The 21,284-nt window shown below is 38.2% G+C and overlaps 1 protein-coding gene across 1 annotated transcript in view; it reads left to right on the forward strand.

Moving 5' to 3' along the window:
- RFX4 (regulatory factor X4) overlaps nucleotides 1-21,284 on the forward strand; it is a 78,822-nt gene that overhangs the window by 46,725 nt on the left and 10,813 nt on the right. Inside the window, exons 13-16 of the mRNA XM_062014171.1 lie at nucleotides 397-514; nucleotides 7,062-7,181; nucleotides 8,393-8,554; nucleotides 15,106-15,268. Coding sequence (XP_061870155.1) covers nucleotides 397-514; nucleotides 7,062-7,181; nucleotides 8,393-8,554; nucleotides 15,106-15,268 — 563 coding nt within the window. The remainder of the gene's footprint in view (nucleotides 1-396; nucleotides 515-7,061; nucleotides 7,182-8,392; nucleotides 8,555-15,105; nucleotides 15,269-21,284) is intronic.

Raw genomic sequence — 21,284 nt, forward strand, 5'->3', positions numbered from 1 at the left:
TGCTGTCTGAAAAGTATTTTTGCTTGTAAAATGACTACTTGACTTGATAAAAATAAAAACTCAAATGGACAGCAAAATTTATATTCAATAGTAAACTACAATTGAAACATTAATATAAAATTTTATTGTAGATCAGTCATTCCAGATTATAAATTGCTTCCTTGACTAGGAAACAAGAATGAACATGTAGGTAATTAGATTAAGACAAAGTTCAGAGCAATTTTTTTGACAGTCCTGTCATTATTTATGAAGTAGATTCAGTCTTGGTGTTGAATAACACTTTATTATTTCCTTTTTCTGATGATTGTATATGGTTATAAGATGGCTTTTTGTGTGAGGCTGCTTTGTGTTTTGAAAAACATTCTCTCCATGTCAGATGTATCTATTTTCTTGCAGGTAGCTGCTAAGAGACAAGGCTCCTTAAAGAAAGTAGCTCAGCAGTTCCTCCTGATGTGGTCCTGCTTTGGCACTCGAGTGATTCGCGACATGACTTTGCACAGCGCACCCAGCTTTGGTACTTTGATTTTGTTGTAATAACTGCGTGTCACAGTAAAAAATATATCTATATATATCCTGGGTTGTAATGTACAGTGTAAGTGAAAACATAACCTGTCATATGTTCAGGGTTCTATTAACAAAAGAGAATTGGGGCCACTGACATTTGGAAATAATACTCAGACAGATATCTGTCTTCAAGATCTAGCCTGGGGAGCTGAAAACATTACAACTTCCTTCTGTTTGTTGTTAGTCAGTAGCTGGAGTTATCAATCACATGTCAGCTGTAGGAGACACTTACAGGAGCATTACCTAATGCACTTCAGTGCAAAGTGAGCCCAAACCAGTCTGACCACGTGTTGTGCTAAGAGAGGTGACTTTGCACTGAAATGAATGAAAAGCTCTCCAGTGAACCGCTTTCCCAGCTCTGCTGTTAAAGGACATAGCATTCTAAACTAGCACCTGCAAAATGAGTGTCTCAACAACTTGAACAGATTCTCTTAGAATTCGGTCAGGGTGGAAAAATAGACTTTTACTTTTCAAATGAAAAAGTATTTTGCTTTTCTACACAGTTTCATAAGAAGCTTTGTCTTGTATCCTGGGGTATAAACTATTTGGGTTAAAATCAGTTAAAAGCGGGAATGTTTGAAAGTGAATTTCTATGTCAAGAGCGTCAACATTTGTAGTCATTTGGGACAAGATTTTGCATGAGGGATGGTTTTTATAAATGCATATTTGTCCAAATATATTAGTAGAAGCTTAATAAGGAATTAATTTTTGAAGGCACTGCATTGAACTGCAAGATTTTCTGACAGCTTAGCTTTGAATCCTTTATGCACAAATTCAGATACCATCTGAGATTAGCACAATATAATCTTCTATTTATATTTTACACTGAAACTATATTCAATGGTTTCCCATTGTAAGGAGTTTATGCAATAAGTATTAGTGAATCACCACTAGAGCTCAGGAGAGTCAGCATCCCCAAGATGATCACAATTTCCATCTACTAGATTGTGTTTTCAGCACCAGTAGCCTGGTCACATCTATTTTCCAGCTCCTCTAGTACTCATTTTCTCCTTGAGTCACTACAAGTTTTCTTTTCTTGTGGGCAATGCTTAACAGTGTACTTTCCTCCAGTATTTAAAAATCCTTTTGCATGAGTGTTGAACAAAGACTGAATTTTCTTTTCTGGCACTTTGGGCTGCTACATTTCTCTCTGCAGACATAATCCCAACCTGTGAAACACAGCAGTATCCAATAAATTAAAAAACCCCATCCAGTATTGGTGCAGTGTTGAGATTACAATGAAATGTCAACATTATACTGCCCTAAAGATAGATTATTGCTACTGAATTTCACGTTACAACATTATTTTTATTCCTGTTCAGGATATGTTTGTCATCTAATTCTGTTTTAGAACATCAGTAACAAAAACACCTTTAGTCAAAAAAGAATTCCCCAAATAATTATTAGACCATCAGTTGTCTGGACTATCTGTGCAGTGACCCTCAGCTGTCATCACTCACCTACTAACTTTTATTACTTTGACATGTAGGGAGTAAATCACAGAATACCAGAAGTTGGAAGGGACCTTAGGGACCCTCTAATCCAACTCCCCAAAATGAGAAAACACCCTCAAATGAGAAAATTAAGAATTTTTGTTGGTTGGAGTGTGGGACCCACTGCAATACAATAAATCAGATCTACTAAAATAATTTTTAGCTTGTTCCTGTTATAAATTTCACTCTTGAATTTCTCATTTTTGGGAACTTCAACTGCTCAACCAAGTTGGTAGCATTTGAGTGCTTTTTTTGACTTTTTAATTTACTGTACAGTGTGTATACAAATACATGATTTTCCCTCTTATCTGGACACACAACTTTGAATGTGAATTTGATATGTTCCTATGTAACAATGGTCAGGGAAAGAATGTGCTGGTGATAGCTGATGTGTTTTCCATGGGTATATGGTATTATCATTAGAACTGAATCAATAACTGATTTTAAATTTGGCAACCAAAGCAAGAAGTTTAAAAGAAAAATCATCCTGCTCAGCGGGAAGCTGAGATTGTTTAGGATTTTTATCGAATTCTGAAATCCATAAGTTTAAAAAAGTAAAATGAAAGAGAATTCTTTCTCATCTGTAACATTTTAGTGCTTAGATCACAGTTGCCTGACTCAGTAGTCTCGAAGCAGTGTTAATCACTGCCAGAGCAAGATCTCTAACCACAGAGCTGGAGGATTCATCCTGTGGGAACTTTTCCTTATCTTTTCTGGTAAAACTATTTCACTTCGTACAAGCCACATAACCATTTGTTGAGCTCCAAAAGTCTGCAGCCTGCTAGGTGGGTTGTCTCCTGGGAACTAATGTGGCAAGAGTTAGTTTAGCCTCTATTCTAATCTTTATTTTTACAGAGTGCCGTTTGCCCTGCTCAGGTACAATGCCAGTGGAGGCAGGAGATGATCTGAGCCTTCAGGTTTTCAAAGGGGAGGCCAAAACCATATTCTTGTCCTACCAGGCAGAAGTCTGGGCTATCCCTACCTTGTTTCCTCCAAAATGTCTCATGTGCTATTTAGCCATGGACACAAATTTATAATAATTTGTATTAATGATGCTAGTCTTTCACTGCAAGGCCATTTCACGCATGGTTCATGAGTTAGAGTGGAGCAAGCTGCAAAAGAATAACTTCTGAATGAAACAGCTTAGAACTAGGTGGAAGAAACTCTTCTGTGCTTAAATTAACACAGTTCCTTCTACCTTTTCAGAATAATATATGCATTTAAGTGAATTCTATGGAGAGAAATGAAGACAAATTTACCATTCCAAATGTTTACAACTATATACCTTTGTTCTTCATTTGAATAAAAAGATTTGCAATTTTACTGCATTGGAAAGTGAACTGACCTTTAATGGTTTTTCCCACTTCAAGCAAAATGTAGACTCAGAAGCTCACAGTTTAACTTTCTTTGAAGGAAAAAAAAATGTGTTAAATGATGGAATCCTTACTATTTACAGGATGGAATATTTTAATCTTTAAAATAGATAATACAGAAGTCTGATTGGAGGAAACTGGAATACCTGTCACTGGACTGGCTAGCACAGATTTGATTCTGCAGAGCTTTTAAGCAGGTTGAAACAAGCTCTGGCTTAAAAAAAGCTCTCTCTCCCTTTTTCTCTCTGCCTGCTTGCCTGCCTCCCTCCCTCTTTCTTGTCTATGCATATCAAAAGCACAGTTGGTGGCAGTGTTTGGGTAATGCATCCAGAGTATAAAGTAATTAGAAAAAGAAGCTCCATGATTTTCTTCAGATCTGGAAATCTCACCGTTGTTTTTGCTATGAAGACATAATTTCTGTATCTGTTAATAGCTGCTGATACTTACTGTATATTAGCTAGGTAATCGTTACAGTGATTTCTCTTAATGTCTGAAAACTAGAGTCAAATGTTATTTATTATTGTAATTACAGTCTCTTGAATGACTTCTTGCCTCTTCATAAAGAGATGTATGGTTTACCAGCTACAGCTGCATCCGTTTTGGAACTTAAAAGATATATTTGACAGAACTAAATAGTTTAATGTGGAAAACTGTAGCTTGCAAATACAAAATAAATTATTGTACACCATGCTGAATAACTACTCACTGTGCAGCTGAAATGTGCTCCCTGATATTGGTTTCACTTTATAGTTTACATTTCATTTGACTCATTTAAAAAGATAAAAATATTGCATTCATTCAGTACCAACAACTTGTTTGTGTACTGCCTTTCACACAAATTCTGGGCTCAAAAACTCTATGCAGACTTTTAAAATACACAGTGACAGAAATAATAGGAGAGGAAGAGAGAGATTCAAAAGAGTGACAAGTACATTAGAAAGTTAAGTGCTGCATTCAGTATTGCCAACTCCAAGGCTTCAAAATAAGGCATTGGACCCTCCTCCAAAAAAGACATTTTTTAAATAGCACATCTTACTGTTTTTTTGTTTGCTTACTGACATTTTAGTTTTCAGGGTTTGCATTTCCAGACATTTTTATGAAACTACAAGCAACTTTCCCTATTTTTTTTTAATTAAAGCTGAGCAAGGATTTTGATGGCAAACACCAATATACTGAGCTTTATATCACCACATGAAATTTTCCAGCATTTAAACCTGTAAACTGTAGTCAGAAGTGAGCATTTTGGGGAGATTCTTGGTAATCTAGGTTTCTGGGGAAATCCTAGGTCAGTAACAAGGTGTTCAGCCAGGCCTTCTGTCTTTATCGTACTGCTAATTTTAATAGCATTTTATTTCACAAGATTTGAGCCCAAAAGATTTCTAAACCCAAAATCTCTACAATAGTTAAGTGAAGATCTCCTGTATTTATTTGTGCAAAGCTGGAAAAAACTTGTTGCTGTTTCGATTTACATAGATCAATGAAAATTAATTGAAAATGAAAAATTGAATGCTTCAGGTTCATCATCAAAGATTTCCTCTCCTTAGTAAAGGTGTTGCAATCATGTATGTCCTTTTGCTGTGCTGCCTTTGAACACAAAGGCTCATGTTCACCTCCCAGTGTGTGCACTCAGCTCGTATCAGTGATGACAGAAGCTATGCAGGCATGGAGTGAGAGAATGAAACACAAAGACCATCCAGGTCACAAAGAAAAAGAATGTGCTCAGAGTTGCTTTGAAAGCTGAATTGCCAGCTAGAATTGGATAAGGATATAGGGTCTTTCAAACCACTTCTTCCACCTTTCAACAGTATATTTGGGTAGAGAAGTCAGAGTAGGGGCAGTTATGCTTTGCTATGGTAAAAGCCAATATCCCAAGATAAACCTAACTTTCATATGGAAAAAAACCCCAATCATTATGAAATTTGATTGAATTTGAAACTTTTTGCATCTTCTTCCCATGGAAATGTTTTTTCCTCAAAATGTAGTGATGGAATTTTGAAAAGAGCACATCTAGATGGGGCTTTTTTTTTCAACTGGTAGTAGTTGATTTCTGCTTCCCTCTCGGCTGGTGATCTTTCCCTGGTTTAAGGCAGCTGCTGGACTGGCTATTGTTTTAACCTGACTGCATTTATACTTCCCAGGGTTATTTAGTGACTTACATGAACATGTCTTAAATATTCCACACAAGCCTAAATAAACATAGAAGCTTTTTAAAAAAGACACTGTATGGTCAAATCCTGTCCAGAGCTATTACAGGTGATCTGTATTATGGAGTCTATTGCACAAACTGACCGAAATCTATCTTGATACTTGTCAGTATTCTCCTGCAGATTAATTCCTTTCTGGAGGACACTACACAATATCTCATCTCTGATGCTTTGTTCCTTTAATTTTCTCCTTAAGTGCACCTATGGTCTCTTCCTACACATTGATTCTTGTGGCTATGTGTGCTCTGGAGCAAACATTTCTTCACCATCCCTGACATGTATCCTTCTTTGTAAATTATGGGAAGCAACTCACTTCCTTTCTGCAAAATGAAGCCATCTGTGCATTTTTAGTCCTTTGAAAACTATTATCCATTCCTACATCCTCCTGGTAATCTTCATGCCGGCTTCAACTTGTACTCATTTTTCTTGAACATGAGTGACTAAAGTTATGTGCAATATTCTAAGTGAGATTTCACCAGTGCCTTGTGCGATAGTATCAATACTTCTGTTTCTACAGAGAAAATGTGATCATCAGAGCATGATATAAATCTCTAAGTGCAAAATTTCTTACAGCATCCTTTTACATTTCATTTCTACTACTTCAGTCCATAGCATCACCCAGTTCTCTCTTCTAACAACATTGGCAAGCTCTCCATCTGTACTCAAATCTTACTTAAAGGTTTGTGTCTGATAGCTGTCCATATAAATTCTTTTTCTTTTTAAAAGTGTTTGTTGACTCCATTCCCAGAATTTTGTCCATAATCCTCTCTTTAGCCCTTCAGTTTTTCATATTTCTGTCATGGTGGTTAAGAGATAGCATCTATAGCATCTTCAGAGGTAAACTCAGAAACAGGCCAAATGTTATGCTGCTGATATGATTTGAACTGTTAATTAGGAAAAGATAATGTAGGAGGAGAACTACGACAGAGCAAAGCTTTGGCACAATCTTTCCATTTAAGACACCCTCAACTGCAGCTATTGCCTCTATGTTTGGCAGTTAATGGATATCTCATGAAATCCAGGCAGTGCACTGGAGACACATCAGCATGAGATCTGGAAGATTCTTTCTACCTCCTGTTGATTAATCTCTTATTTCTTTGTCTGACTGACACAGGTAGTTCAGAATATTCACACCAGGATGTGTTGCTCATACAAACAAGGAAACAATTCCACTGTAGAACACAGGAGAATAAACCTGCTCTCAGCTAAGCAGCCTCCATGCACTGTAAACCACAACAACTGGTTGCATAAGTCCAGGAGTGAATAGAGTTTGCAAGTTCTCAGTTTTACTTTAACCTCTCTTACCTTGAGTAAGAGAGATACTTCAATCCTACTCAGTACTGTTTGTGTTGAATACTGTAATCATTGGTTTAATGAGTGTATTGAGATAGTCAATGGTTTTTTTTGTTTGTTCACTTTATTACCAGGGTCTTTTCACCTTATTCACTTGATGTTTGATGACTATGTATTGTACCTGTTAGAATCACTCCATTGTCAGGAGAGAGCTAATGAGCTAATGAGGGCAATGAAAGGAGAAGGAAGCACAGGTGAGTTTGTTCTTTTATTAATCCTTTGTTGTTTTGTTTCATTCACTATTCTTTATGTTAGGACGTTTCTTTATGCTCATCTAACCCAGTGAGGCTTATCTAGGAGCAAAATGTTTTTCAGCTCCACCGTGATGTCAATCAAGTCATTTGTGAGGCAGATATCTCTGGTTAATACATTCTGAAAGAGGTGTGCCTGGTTCATGATGTAACTGGGTGTTTGAACTCCCATTCCTAAGCACACACTTGGTGGTTCAGTAAAAGATTTTTGTACTGATCCTTATACCTCAGTCGTTCTAACTCATTATTGTATTTCAGTGAACTCAGTCTTGATTCTCTCTCTCACCCTGGTTTAACGCTAAACAAATTCACTGATATTAAATAGATTTTTCCAGTCTAAATAAGAGACAGAGGTATGAGAAGGGAGCAAAGACAAAACCCAAAGCTATCATTTCTGGTACTCTTTTGTTTTAAGTGCTTATCCAAAAGCAGATTCCGAGTCCTGCTCCACTCCCTCTGTATTTACTCATCAGAATAGAAGTGAACAGAGATTGCCTTTAGTATCTCTGTTCAGGAGAGCATCTTGTAGTAACAGATACACAGTGATCTCACATTCATTTTGGGAAGTTCCACTCTTTATTTTAGCTGTGGCTTAATTTGTCATCCTGTAGATTTATGGGAAGATAACTTCAAGGATTAGATTAATATCTTCTACACATTGAAAGATCTGGATTTCATTCATAGCCCTGCCATAACCTCTTGGCTTTTTGACACACAAGTTACTTTTCCGTGTGTACTTTCCACATACCTTTAGCAGCTAGAACTATCCAGAGTATCATCCTCTTTAATCAATGAAGAGAGTTTCCACTTTCTTTCCAGTGTCTCTAGAAGGCATAGGAGTGCCTGACCCAGGAGGGACTCCTAATTTAGCTCTCTAATAGTATATTACTGGAATAGAAACCTTAAGCTCTCTGTGCATGAGTTTCCTACTTATACGACAGGAAAAATAGCATATTCCCTTAAGAGCTTTTATGAAGGTACACTGAAGGTTGTAATGCTGAATGCTATAGAAGTGATCTTTCAAAGATTTGTGATTCCTGATGTGCATTTCTTGAAATACAACCTACAGAACTTCACTGCTTGCACTATTTTTTAGTTTCTCAGTGTTCCTTGACTCTGCTTTTAACTATGATGACTTTTCTCTCACCCTGCAGCAGAACTACGGGAAGAAATTATTCTGAACGAACCAGCTCCTCCAACTCCCTCCCCAGTGCCATTCTCCCCAGCTAAATCTGTCACCTCAGTGGAAGTTCCCTCTGCCCCCTCACCTGTCAGCAATCAGTCCCCAGAGTACGGTGTCATAGCAGCTACAACAGGTAGGTAGGCTTATGGCAGCTAGATCTCTTTGAAAAGGGCTTTTGCCCTTGGACACCTGAAATTGAGCCTGAGAATATGATGTGCCAGCTTTCAAGAGTTGAGAAGTCTTCCCAAACAGAAATCTCTTTCAAGTATCAGTTATGCCTCCTCAGTGTATACAAACATGATGTGCAATCTAACAGTAAAATGATCTAATGTTTGGAGTCCATAGGCCTAACAGGAGATCCCAGACCTCAACGTGTCAGAACCTGTTGTTTTATTTCTCAATGGTTTGGAAAACAGTCCAATTTTTCATCTTTCTAGCAATGGCTCAAAATATTTATTAATATAGCACTTTTGAGCATCTTCAATGACCTTAAGGGTAAGGCTCTCTGAAAAATGTTATATACCTCAAGGAAATATGCCAGATATTTTAAGGTTTAGTGAGGTTTTTGGAATACTGAACCACTAATGGGCAAAATGGGAATTGGATATCTTTCAACAAATTTGAGACCCAAATATGTTTAAATACCTGCACAAGTTTCTCTTGGCAGTGTTTTACCCATCATTGATAACTTTCATCTGTCAATGTTAAACACTAGGGACTACATGTCTGAAGCCTGTTTTCAATTGCATACTCTATTATGGCAACTCATGAGGTAGTTCTATTCTGATGGGCCTACAGATTTAAAAATCTGTGCTTAAGGATATTCAATATGTGGGCAGAATTGCAGAAAGCAATAAACACGAAACTGGCTTCTTGTTTGTTCTGTGTAAATGGGCAATGATCCTTTGTGCTGTGACGAAAAGTCCACTCATTACCTCTTCCATGAGGGCAAAACAGTCTATCTGTGTGATCAAAAGACAGTGTTTTCTTAACTCATGGGAAAAAAAAAAGTCAGAAATGTGAATGACTTTCAGAAGGTCTTCCAGGCAGTGAAATTCCAGCTTTACTTCTCTTCAATGAAATGGGTGTATAATCAGAATATGGAAACTATCACTTTTGTGAGGTACTAGAAAAGTTACAAAATCTTCTTGAAAGAATGTCAGGAAGTGATGATTTACCACACTGGAGAATTTGGCAGTGGCTAAAGGACTAATAAATCTTTCTGACAAATGTTTTCCATGTTCTCAAAGGTGCCACAGGGAAGCACAATACATAGTTGCAGTAGTAAGAGATTTAAGAACATTTCTCCCTATAACAAAATGTAAGGCTTTCTCACTGTTAAAGCCTATACCATACTTGAGAGAGAAATAGGATGGTGTCACCTCCAGATCAATTAGACAAGGGACACATGATTCCTAGATGTGGCAGATGAGCATATGGTTTTGGATCAGGCAATGATGAAGGTTGTGTATATGAGTCTAGAAATGTTGATTTTGTATTTGCTCTGTGGACATTGTGGCCCAATGGGATCTTTGTGATGTTATAAACAGAACTTAGTATGATGTGGGCCTGTACTTAGAACTAAAAGACTGAAAAGTAGGGAACTGCATATTCTCCAATGGCATTGACAGGAAAGGAGACTTGTGTTTGGGCTGCAGTCTATAACTCTATGTGATTATCATAATTATTAACCCAAGGCTTATTCCATATTTATGCAATAGTCTGTTTGTCAGCTATACAGGCTTCCACCTTCAGCTTACTTGATTCAGGTACTTGGTTTCAGAACAGATCTGGGCAGGACTGGGTACTGAGCGGGTCTTATATGCTCCTCCTGAATCTCACCACTAATACAAAGGAACGGACTCACACAAACATTACAAATGCAATTCCTTTTTGTTTTCTTATTGTTTATTCTTTTTATCATAAACTGGTTTATTCTCTCACTCCCTCTAACATTTTGTGTCCTGGTAAGGACAAAATCTGCTAGTTTGAAGTCTCAAGCCAGAAACAGGATCATTTGGGAACAATGGCTGAAGGACTTATTCTCCCAGTATAGGCTGTACGACTTGGTGTAGTTGTGCCAATAGCAGAAATTTTAGGCAAGAAAGCTATTTCTGATTTTTTTTCCCCAGCTTTTCATTTTTAGGTTGTTTTTAAGACTTCTGTTTGGTTCAGTTGGATTTTATTCCTATGGTCTCCTGAAGTCTCACTTTTGCAAGCATGAAAATCAGTTTTGCCTAGCATATTCCAAATTTGTCAATGCAAGTAGCAGTCTGGTTAAGATTAAATATTAGTATGTGGCTACTTCCTAGTACTAATTGGGGCAATTAATAAACCTATTTCATATGTTCATCATGTAGATGAACTCATCACCTTTTTAGCTTGCTAACCATTATACCACAGAATGCAGGGTCCACTGACACAAAAAGTAATAAAAAATAACAAGCATGCTTCAGCTATAGCAATTTGCCATACTTTAAAATAGGAGTGCTAAATATGTATTACACATAATCAAATTATTCCATGTACAGATTTCTGGCATTAGTGTATAGAATATTTTGGAACAGGAACATCTATTCTGGAGAGACATATTTAAAGTACACTCTATTGATTTTTATACGTCTTTTACGAGGTGAATGTAAAACTGCAAATGCTTTGCAGATCTTGAGAACTCATTCCATTTCTTACCACTAGCTCTCAGTTCCCCAGTTTAAAGCATCATTAACTCTTTCTTGCTTGTGGCATTGGCAATAAAAGTTAACTATTAAACTTAGATTTTAACCTTTTTGCCTTCAGTCAGTGGTCAGCACAAAACCAGCAAATTAAACTGTTGCGATAACACGATACCAAGCAAAAGAAAGGTAAACCTATAGCACTCTGTGTTAGAACATCTGTCATGGCTCAGATAACATTTTATTTAAAACTTTTTGTTAAGTTACTAGACATTTAAAAGGACAATTAGTCTGCATCCTTTCTAAATCACAAAGGCCAGATTAATGATTATTCAACTGCAACAATATTGTAATAAAAGTGATAGCTATATGGCTGACCATACTACTCTCTCTTAAAACCCCTCTTAAAGCTGTGATTACTCATTTGCCAATGGGGTTTAGACAACTCAAAATGAACTCTAAATTGTAAATAGTTCCTAATATATTAGTAAACTAATATATGCAGTTTACTGTTTAGTTTCAAGAAATATATATATGAAATAGTTCTTCAGGTCAGCAATGGTCATTTAACATCACTTAAATGGTCACTATTCTTCCAAGTCTAGGCTAGACCTTAAAGTTCAGGGAATATGGAAAAAGAGATGTTGGCACAGAGCTACCACTTCTCATATTTGTGTGTGTGAGCAGAACAAATGTGTATTTTTTCCCTAAAACTTCAGCTCCTGGACTCATAAATATATGAGCCCATCAGTTCTAGTTCAACAACCAGAGTTTGATTCTTATAGCTACAGAGTGTAAAAGTCAAAGGTTCCAATTTCAAAAAGCAATTCTCCCCTTCTAAATGGAAAGGTTTGTGTTTTTTCTAAAGCTGATAGTTAAGATAACCTCTTTGTTGTGTGGAGGCAGAATGGGAGTCAAACTCCCAGTTTCTAATTGATTGAGGTTGTCAGTACTACTTACTATCAAATATAGTAGAGTGCTCCGAGTGTCTTGCGTCTACCTGAGTAGATGCAACAATGGTCACTAACTTCAGCATAAAGCAAATATAAAATGACGCAAAAGCAAGCAACTTTTGTTTCTTTCTATTCTGGTGTACGTGATGGCACCAATGACAACACGGTCATTGTTAGAGTGCTAGCAGTTCCATTTATATCTGTCCCTTCTACAGGTCAGATGGCCTCTTGGTAAGGATCTTCAAAATCAAATTTTTCATTAAAAGAGGAAAGAAAGAGGAGCGATAATAAATTAAATACCCTATTTTAATCAAACCCTGAAAGTTCAGAACACAAAGCAGAGTAAAATGTTGCTCAATAGCTATTGTTTTTGCTGATTTCAGAAAGCAGTTCAGCTGGGTTCAGTCATATCTAAGAGATATTTCATCTCCTGGTGTTCAATTCTACAGTCAGCTGAGGAAATTATTCATGTGCAGCTGGGATATAGGCAGGTATTAAAAAGCTAACTATGGAAAACTTTCAGACTTACCTCATAACACCTTTTTCTACCTACCACAATGTTGGCGATATCCTGGAAGATCTAATATATACAGACACACATCTGTAAATCTATTGTTTTCTTTTATCTTTTCTCTCTGTCTTTGTGACTAGGCCACTGAAAATAATGGTATCACTTCCACAAAGGCAAAGAGAACTGAGGCAAATGTAGTTTCCCAAGAACATCCTGGAAAAAAAAATTAACAGCTTTCTGTCACTCTGTACAGCCAGAGTAAAACCCAACATACTTTTGCTTCTAAACCATAACCTTCAAAAGAAAGTGAGCGTTTCCTAGAGCAGCTGTGTGAAACACTATCCCGTAGTACCACGGACTATTCTTGGTTAGGAAAATTAAACAAAGGTATTCACCACTCTTCCAGTGCAAGACCTATTCTCTGTATCTGTTTCTGTGTTGTGTGGACAGAGGCAAGACATGTTACACTCTAAACATTTATTTTACAGTTCAACTGAGGTAGCTACCAGTTAGACTTGAATGGCCAAGTTCCCTCATCCAAGGAGTCTGACTTTCCACAGCAGGTACAGGAAGCAACTTGCTGTCCCAGACTGACCCATTTTCCTCAGACTAAGATAAGATTCATACCATTTTCCAAAAAATCATAAAAGGATGCTGTCACAATCTCAAGGGCCAGTCAAATTAGGCATATTTGGTAAAACACAAAGGATCTTATGGCTCTGTTATTACTGCTTCTTGTTAGAGCTAGGAATGCCATAAGAGTTTTGGCTCAATGGCCAAATTTTTTCTCGGAAAAAGTAAAATCAGGTCGAAGTAAAATTTATGGTGAATTTTAAAAATGAAAAAGTGAAAGTATCCCAGTAATGTTACCTAAAAATAAGTATTTGAGTTTTTTCCTCCACCTTTGTTGACCTCTTTTCTTTCTGTTTTTAGCTTTTAAATTTGAGCTTGTTTTGAAGCAAATGACCACATAAGCTGTTTTGGTCCCTTCCACATAATCTGTATTTTCAAGTGGAGACAGGCTTCCTTAAATACTTTTTCTCAACTTAAGGAACTATGACTGCTGATAGCCACAGCAGCTCTGAAGTGCTAGCTCAAATGTATATGTCTCCTCTTTAGCATGAGGGATCTCAGTGGTCAATAGGAGGACATGAAAGACTGAAAATTCAAGAGCTGGTAACAGAAAATGCAGGCATATGAAAACAGACCTAGCACGATATCTTTGGTTGTGACCCATCCAAGGATATCTCTAGTGTAAGTTCACTGAATCACATCCTGCTGGAGTATTTCAAGCTGAACTTACATCATGAAGCTCTGAATGCCTTCATTTGCACACGGAATTAAGTATTTTCCATTTCAAAAAGAATATTTATCTGATTTTGCCAAATAAAATCACACACATCTGAAAAATATTATGCACATCTGAGATAGGGTTTTCATTCCCCAAAGCCATGGAGTGGACACAGACCTGGTAATACAATCACTTTGTCTTCTGAATTAGGTGCTTTCATACTACAGGAAGCCCTAGAATCCATACTGAAAAAAAAAGAGTCACCTCCTGCAATTCCTTTTAGCTGCTGAAAAAGAGTCAAGAGTGCCCAGAGCCCCCCAAACTGGTGTTCGTACTGGGTTAAACTCAGTGTTCTGGTCCTCATTTACAGGGTAATCTCAGCTAGTATGGTCATGACCTCCAGCAAGAGCTATGTTATACTGGAACAATGGATCTGTCAGCCTCCTGAGTGAAAGGGGTGTGTGCAAAGGACAAAGGTTTCACAGCAGCTGGCTCATGAGTCTGGAGTTCCTGCCTGGAAGGGATCAGGATGATTAAAAAACTCAGCACCTTCCAAACAAAATGGAAAACCCACTTCTTTGCTTTGCTCTTCCCACAAATGCTCTACATGAAAAAATAAATTAAGTCCAGACACCGCCGTCTCAAAAGAAGAAAGAAGCATTATTTGCAGGAAGAAACTGGCTAGGCTACTTCTGTCTATCTACTTGTTAGAACTTGGAGATCTACCACTGTGTGGCCACTACAAAGGCTGGTACCTAGTTGGGTGGAACAGATACAAAAGGACTTGAGAAATGTATTTGTGTAACAGTCATCTTTTTCTAATCCTTCATTGTTCTGGTTCGCTCTTCGCTCATTGCTGCTTCGCTCTAGGCCTGATCAGCCTCAGAGTTAAACAGCCCATGTGAAAGAAATGTCAAGGTTTGGTGCATCATGCCTGAGAATTATTAGCACTGGTGTTCCTCCAGTCCTGTCTCAATTTTTCTATAAAAATTATAGCCTCAAATTGCAACACCACACTCAAAGTTCAGTCTGAGCTATTCCAGATATGTCTCTTCCCTCTGGATCTTTGCACATTTAAGATGATCTATTTGTGTTTTTGTTTATGCCTCAAACATGAGTGTTTTGTTCACTTTGGTTGATGCTGTTTTCATTAACAGTGCCCGTTAGGTGGGTTTCCTGTAACCATCTCAAAGGACAACACCTCTACCAACAACATGCTACATTAGCTGTATTTATTTAACACTTGTTTGTCTGCAGGGGCTATGCAATCCTACACGTGGTCACTCACCTACACTGTGACAACAGCTGCTGGGTCACCTGCTGAAAATTCCCAACAGCTGCCCTGCATGAGAAGCCCACACGTACCATCGTCATCTGTCACACACCGGATACCTGTTTATCCCCACAGAGAAGAACACGGGTAAGTCACTCCCTGGTGTCTTGGGGTTTTTTTGTGGTTCTTGTATTAACTTGTGTTTAGGGGATTTTTGGAAATGCGGAGAAATCTGTTTCTTGACATAGTAACTCTGTATTGCAAAGATGCTGGTATCATTGTTGCTATTGTTGTATCACAATGTGTCTCAGTTTTACAATTTCATTTAGTTCTGTTTAAAAACACAGTAGGTTTGGAGAATATTTTGTAAAAGACAAGGCTTCAGAAGTTTCTTTCTCTGATTGCTGTTTTCCTGTGTCATGTTCTGTCCCAAAGGCTAGATGTGACCAAAGAGTGACCTTACTATATCAAGTCTCAGGAGAGGTGATTATTCTCCTCTGCTCAACACTGCTGGAGCACTGGATCCAATTCTGTGCTCATCTGTACAAGACAGACATAGGCATGCTGGAGTGAGTCCGGAAAAGAGCCACTTAGATGATTACAGAACTGGAGAGCCTGTAATAGAAAGTGAGGCTAAGAGAGCTGGACTTGCTTATCATCGGGCAGAGAAGGCTTAGGGAGGGTTTTATCAAGGCGTATAAACAACTGGTGTAGGATGGAGACAGATTGTCCTTAGTGGTATTTATTGACAAGACAAGAGGCAGTGGACACTGACACAAGGAATTCTGTTTACATATAAACAGGAACTTTTTTTTAATGTAAGTGGGATTGAACACTGGAAGAGGTTGCCCAGAAGCCCTGTGGAGCTTTCAGCTCACTGAAATACACACCCCATCTGGACACAATCCTGACAGCTTACTCTACTGGATTCTGCTTTAAGCAGAGGACTAGAGTAGGCAACATCCACAGGTCTATTCCAGTCTCCATGATTGGATGATTCTGTGACTAATGTTAGACCTGCAAATAAAAAATGTCCAAAGTTTGGAGAAATAGTAATATTTTCACTGTCATGATCTAATCCCATCTCCTTCACCAAAATTTGGTCCAGGCTCTCGGATGGAATAATTACAGTAGAAATTTATGTAATGTTACTTGATCTTGGAAATCTTCAGACACCCAAACTAAGTCTCTCAGTGTTCTTTTCGTTAAGCAACACTTCTTCTGTGCCATCCTCATTCCAGTGAGTGTTACACAACTCACAGATATCTATAACTAGAAGTGTCATGAAGAAAGGCCAGACACGTACAAAATTAGCAAATGCTCAGATACAAGAAGTTCAAAAGACTTTACTTAGAGTTCCTCAGTCTCACTGTGTGCTCATTAACTTTGAAGAAATGCTTTCCCTGTGTGGAAGACTGTATACTGTTTAGAAAGGTAATAGTAGATTAATTTGAACTCTGCATGTCCTTCCCTCTTAGATGTGATTAGGTTTGGATTTCTGATTGAATGTCAATGCTAAGTCCTAACTGGAAAATCCTGGATATGGAAATATGGAATATCTCTCCTGTCCAGCAATATGATTGCTTGGTGGCGGCAGAAATAGGTCAGCAGGGAGATTGAGAGTTAGGCAGAGAAGAACCTCATGAGGTTCAACAAGGAAAAGTGCAGAGTCCTGCATCTGGGAAGGAACAACCCCACGCACCAGTACAGGCTGGGGATTGACCTGCTGGAGAGCAGGTCTGCAGAGAGAGACCTGGGAGTGCTGGTTGATATTAAACTGAACATGATCCAGCAATGTGCCCTTGTGGCCAAGAAGGCCAATGGCATCCTGGGATGCATCAGGAAGAGTGTGGCCAGCAGGTCAAGGGAGGTTCTTGTCCCCCTCTACTCTGCCCTGCTGAGGCCTCATCTGGAGTACGGTGTCCAGCTCTGGGCTCCCAGCTCAAGAGGGATGGGGAACTTCCAGAGAGAGTCCAGCGCAGAGCCACCAAGATGATCAGGGGACTGGAGCTTCCCTTGTGGGGCAAGACTGAAAGACCTGAGACTGTTCAGCCTGAAGAAGAGGAGACTGAGACACAATCTCATTAATGAGACTGAGACACAATCTCATTAAATACAAGTATTTAAAAGGTGTATGTCAAAAGGATGGGACAACACTTTTTTTCTGTAGTGTCCAGTGACAGGAAAAGGATTGACGGACAAAAGCTGGAACACAAAAAGTTCCATTTAAGCAGAAGGGAAACCTGTTTTACTATGAGAGTGAGGGAACCCTGGCACAGGCTTCCCAGGGAGAGTGTGGAGTCTCCTTCTCTTGAAGTTTCCAAACCTGCCTGGACGTGTTCCTGTGTGACCTGATTGAGGAGAACTTGCTTTAGCAGGGGTATTGGACTGGATGATCTTTAGAGGTCCCTTCCAATCCCTACCATTCTGGGATTCAGAAGCTAATAGGATGCAAGAATTGGGACCGACCACAGTAAGGCAGTATATATATATAATATACATATGTGTATATGTGTGAGAAGTCATTATTCCTAATGGAATCTCTTGCCCCTGCTAGATGATTTGAAGAAATTTTACATCTAGATAAATCAAGTTTTCTGAAAAGCAAAAGAAAATTTATAATCTGACTTCTTTTGGCATTTTGTGACACACAGATAGAAACATTTTGGTGGTGCTTCTAAACATTTCAATGATATCTGTCTTGTCTGGAATTGACTTTGTACACTCATAGGGATAGGGCCTCTGTCATTCTGAATTGACATGGCTTCTTTCACAAAGTTTTTCTGATCTCATTTGCTATCTATATAGTGCCATTAATTTTATTTTTATTCATTACAATTTGTACTTATTTTGAATCTACAGTAAAATCAACATATTGGTATTTCAGATTTTATATGACTTGAGTCTAATGTGACAGGCTACAGAGACATGTTTCAGAAAAAATGTTTGCAGGGAAATCCAGTGACCTCACCCATGGTGTTTTGAAGCACAAGACTCATGATGTAGTTTTTATAGAAGTTCCAGTCACAGATTCAAGACAGATCTTGTTTAAAATCATTAAAGAATCATATTATCAGAGAGGAAAAGATCATACACACACACAAAAAAAAAGTCCTTGCATGCAAGATTCAAACAGCCTACTGCCCTGGAAAGAAAGGGAAAAGATCAATATATCCACTAAGATTTCAAGATTTCTGGTGAGAAAGGTAGTGAGCAGCTGCTGTAGCCACAAAGGCTGAGCCTCACTCCCATGCAGGGGGCCCAACAGAGACCATAAGAAGTATGGAGCCCACAGGTCATTTCCCTGATGCATTTCTCCACAAATGCAGACTCTTAGCCGCCTGTCATACCTAAGAGTTTCCTACAGCAGTTCTGCTCAGGTCCTACCAGTCTTGCACACTAAAGATGATCCTCTGCGAAATATAAAGGCTTCAAACCATCTTGAGAAAGAAAGAAAATACCTAAAAGATCAGAGTGCTTTATACCACTATATTCCACAATGCAAAAACATTTAAGAACTGAAGCCTTTGAACGATGTGAAGCCCTAGTAGTTCCCAAGAGAGAACTGGATATGGGCTGCTATAAACTGAAATATAGATTATTGGATTGATTTGTAAAAATACTTTATTTTTGCCTCTGGCTAGCTATGGAAAGTTAACTGTAAATTCAATGATAAAAACTGTCCCCTATGAAATAAACTTTGATTAAGGCTAAATACATGTTACCAGAAATGCAGAAAGGACTACATGATCTGTTTCCAGTTTTTTAAACAAACCTAGAGCAAGCAATACTAAAGTAGATTTGTAAAACTAGAGAAGATCACAAAGTCCATAGTCTATTCTAGCTATCTCCAGTAAATCTTATTCTAAATCCACAGTGATACTCTCCACACAGTGTTACTCCACACACAGTGGTACTCTCAGGACTGTAAATGGGAGATCTGTGGTATTAATAGAAGAACATATTCTTACATATAATTGGAATTTCCCTTGTTCCAACTTGTGTCTGTTGCCTCACACTCTGTCACTGTGAATCTCTGAGAAGAGTTTGGCTCTAGCTGGTCTGTACCCCTCTGTTAGACATTGGTAGATCATCCCTTTACCTTTCTTCTTAAGGCTGGACAAACACAGCTCTCGGTCATATGTTTCTGTCCCATATCTATCTTAATAGCCCTGCAGTAGACTCACTGCAGTATGTCAATATCCTTTTTAGAGTGGGGAGACAGAAACAGGACAAAGTTCTCCAGATGTGGTCCCACATGTGTCAAATAGAGAATAAATAGTTCTTCAGGTCTGCTGTCCACATTCCTGTTAAAAGAGTTCAGTATGTAGCTGATCTTCATTGCAGGGTCATGCTGGTGACTCACGATCAAGTTTTTGTCCCCTGAAACTTGTGGCAATTTTCAGCAAAGCTGCTTTCTCTCCAGATGGCCTCAATCTGTACCACTGCAGGAGTTATGACATAGCAGATGCAGGACTTTGTATTATTCTCTCTATTGTCAATCAACCACTCTTTCTGAATCAGAGCTACTAGACTCCAGAGTAACTGTTAGTTCCCAGATAGACTTCCTCAAAGATATGCCATCTGTGCATTGTTCCCACAACTCAATGATCATAGATGCGCTTCAGCAACCCCTGTAAGATATGGTACTTGGCAGAAAACATTTTTGTTGGATTTTTCAGGTATACTTTCTTCTTAGAGAGATGTAGGGTTCCTCAGACAAGCACTTTCAGATAGGCAGAAAAATACTAGCCTTGAATGAGCATAGTCATCTCCTTCTCATGTCCTCAGTACCCTCCTGAAGTTGAAGAGAGACAGCAGGAAGCTTCCTAGATGAAAAGTACAATAGAGATTAGGATAAGAAACTTTATAACTGCATACTCAAGTGAATTAAAGTGTTGTATTTTAGCCAAGAGGAATGGGTTTTAGAACAAAGGAGACAAGACCAATAGCTTCCAGACTAGCATCCTTAATGAGTAGAGAAGGCATGAATTACAAACACTACTTGACAGGACTTGGGTTGGTTTGTGTGTTAAAGGGCATCCCTGACTATAGGAGGAACTAGATAGGCAAGCATCTTCTTCAAGTAGAGAAATGCCAGGCTTACACATATCTTGCAGATCCTGCTTATCATTCTATGGTGTTGAAGGAATTAAAATACAAGATGTCTGCCTGCCACTGTGTTAAACAGCTCCGTGACATAGCCATTCCTTTCTCCCCTACTCTCCACTATCAAAGTGAGAGACTATCAAATTGGCATCATATGAACACCAGTTTTTCTGAGATAGTTTATGAAAATCACTCATGTTTACAGCTAAGCACAAGTGAATGTAAGATTGAGAGCTCAATGTTGAACAATGAAGATGGACATAGAGCCTTAATGTCTTGAAATTTTTTTTGAGGGAGTTCTCTGCTCTCATTTTGAAGCTGCTGATTTGGTTGGTCTAAGACATGATGTGGAGTCTCTAGAATATTATAAAATCAAAAGAATAGTAGATGTTTAAACTCCACCCAGTGTAGAAAATTACACTGAACCTTCCAGAGAAAGTCTGTACAAATAACTATCTTCCCTTTCTTACAACAAATTGGTTACCCTGTTTGTTTATTTATGATACTTTTTAATACTTATTTACGATGCTTTGAAAAGATAACATATATTTTAAGAGCCTTTAAACTTCTTTTCTGAGTTAGCATAAAATGTTCACATGGTTACACAAAGATGGAGAAAGTACCCAGGCATCTTCTGCTACTGGTGGCCAACAAATATTGACTCGAAAGTTTTGTATAGTTAAGGAAACTGCTACCTCCTTTACCTTGTCCCTAGAAAAGAGGTTGGGATAAAAAAAGGAAGTAGACAGGTTCTCCAACCTCAAATTCCACTGTACTGTTGAGTCAGCTGTGCTGAAGCTGTATCTTGTATGCTTCAGATGCAAATTAATACACTTCTCTTCCTCCCAAAAAAGGAATATTTAATCCCAGTGCAAGGAGGTAGCTGAACTCCAGAATGAAGTTCTTCAAGTCAAATCTTACTATACTTCCTCAGCCTGGATGACAATCTACTAGGAATATGGCAATAAAAAAATAATAAAAGGGAAATATATTTTCTCCTTGAAAAATGCATGAATGACTCTGCAATTTAAAGCTAGACACATCAGAGAAACAT

Source organism: Colius striatus, chromosome 1 (genome assembly GCF_028858725.1).
Source record: "Colius striatus isolate bColStr4 chromosome 1, bColStr4.1.hap1, whole genome shotgun sequence".
In the NCBI taxonomy this organism is placed as follows: Eukaryota; Metazoa; Chordata; class Aves; order Coliiformes; family Coliidae; genus Colius; species Colius striatus.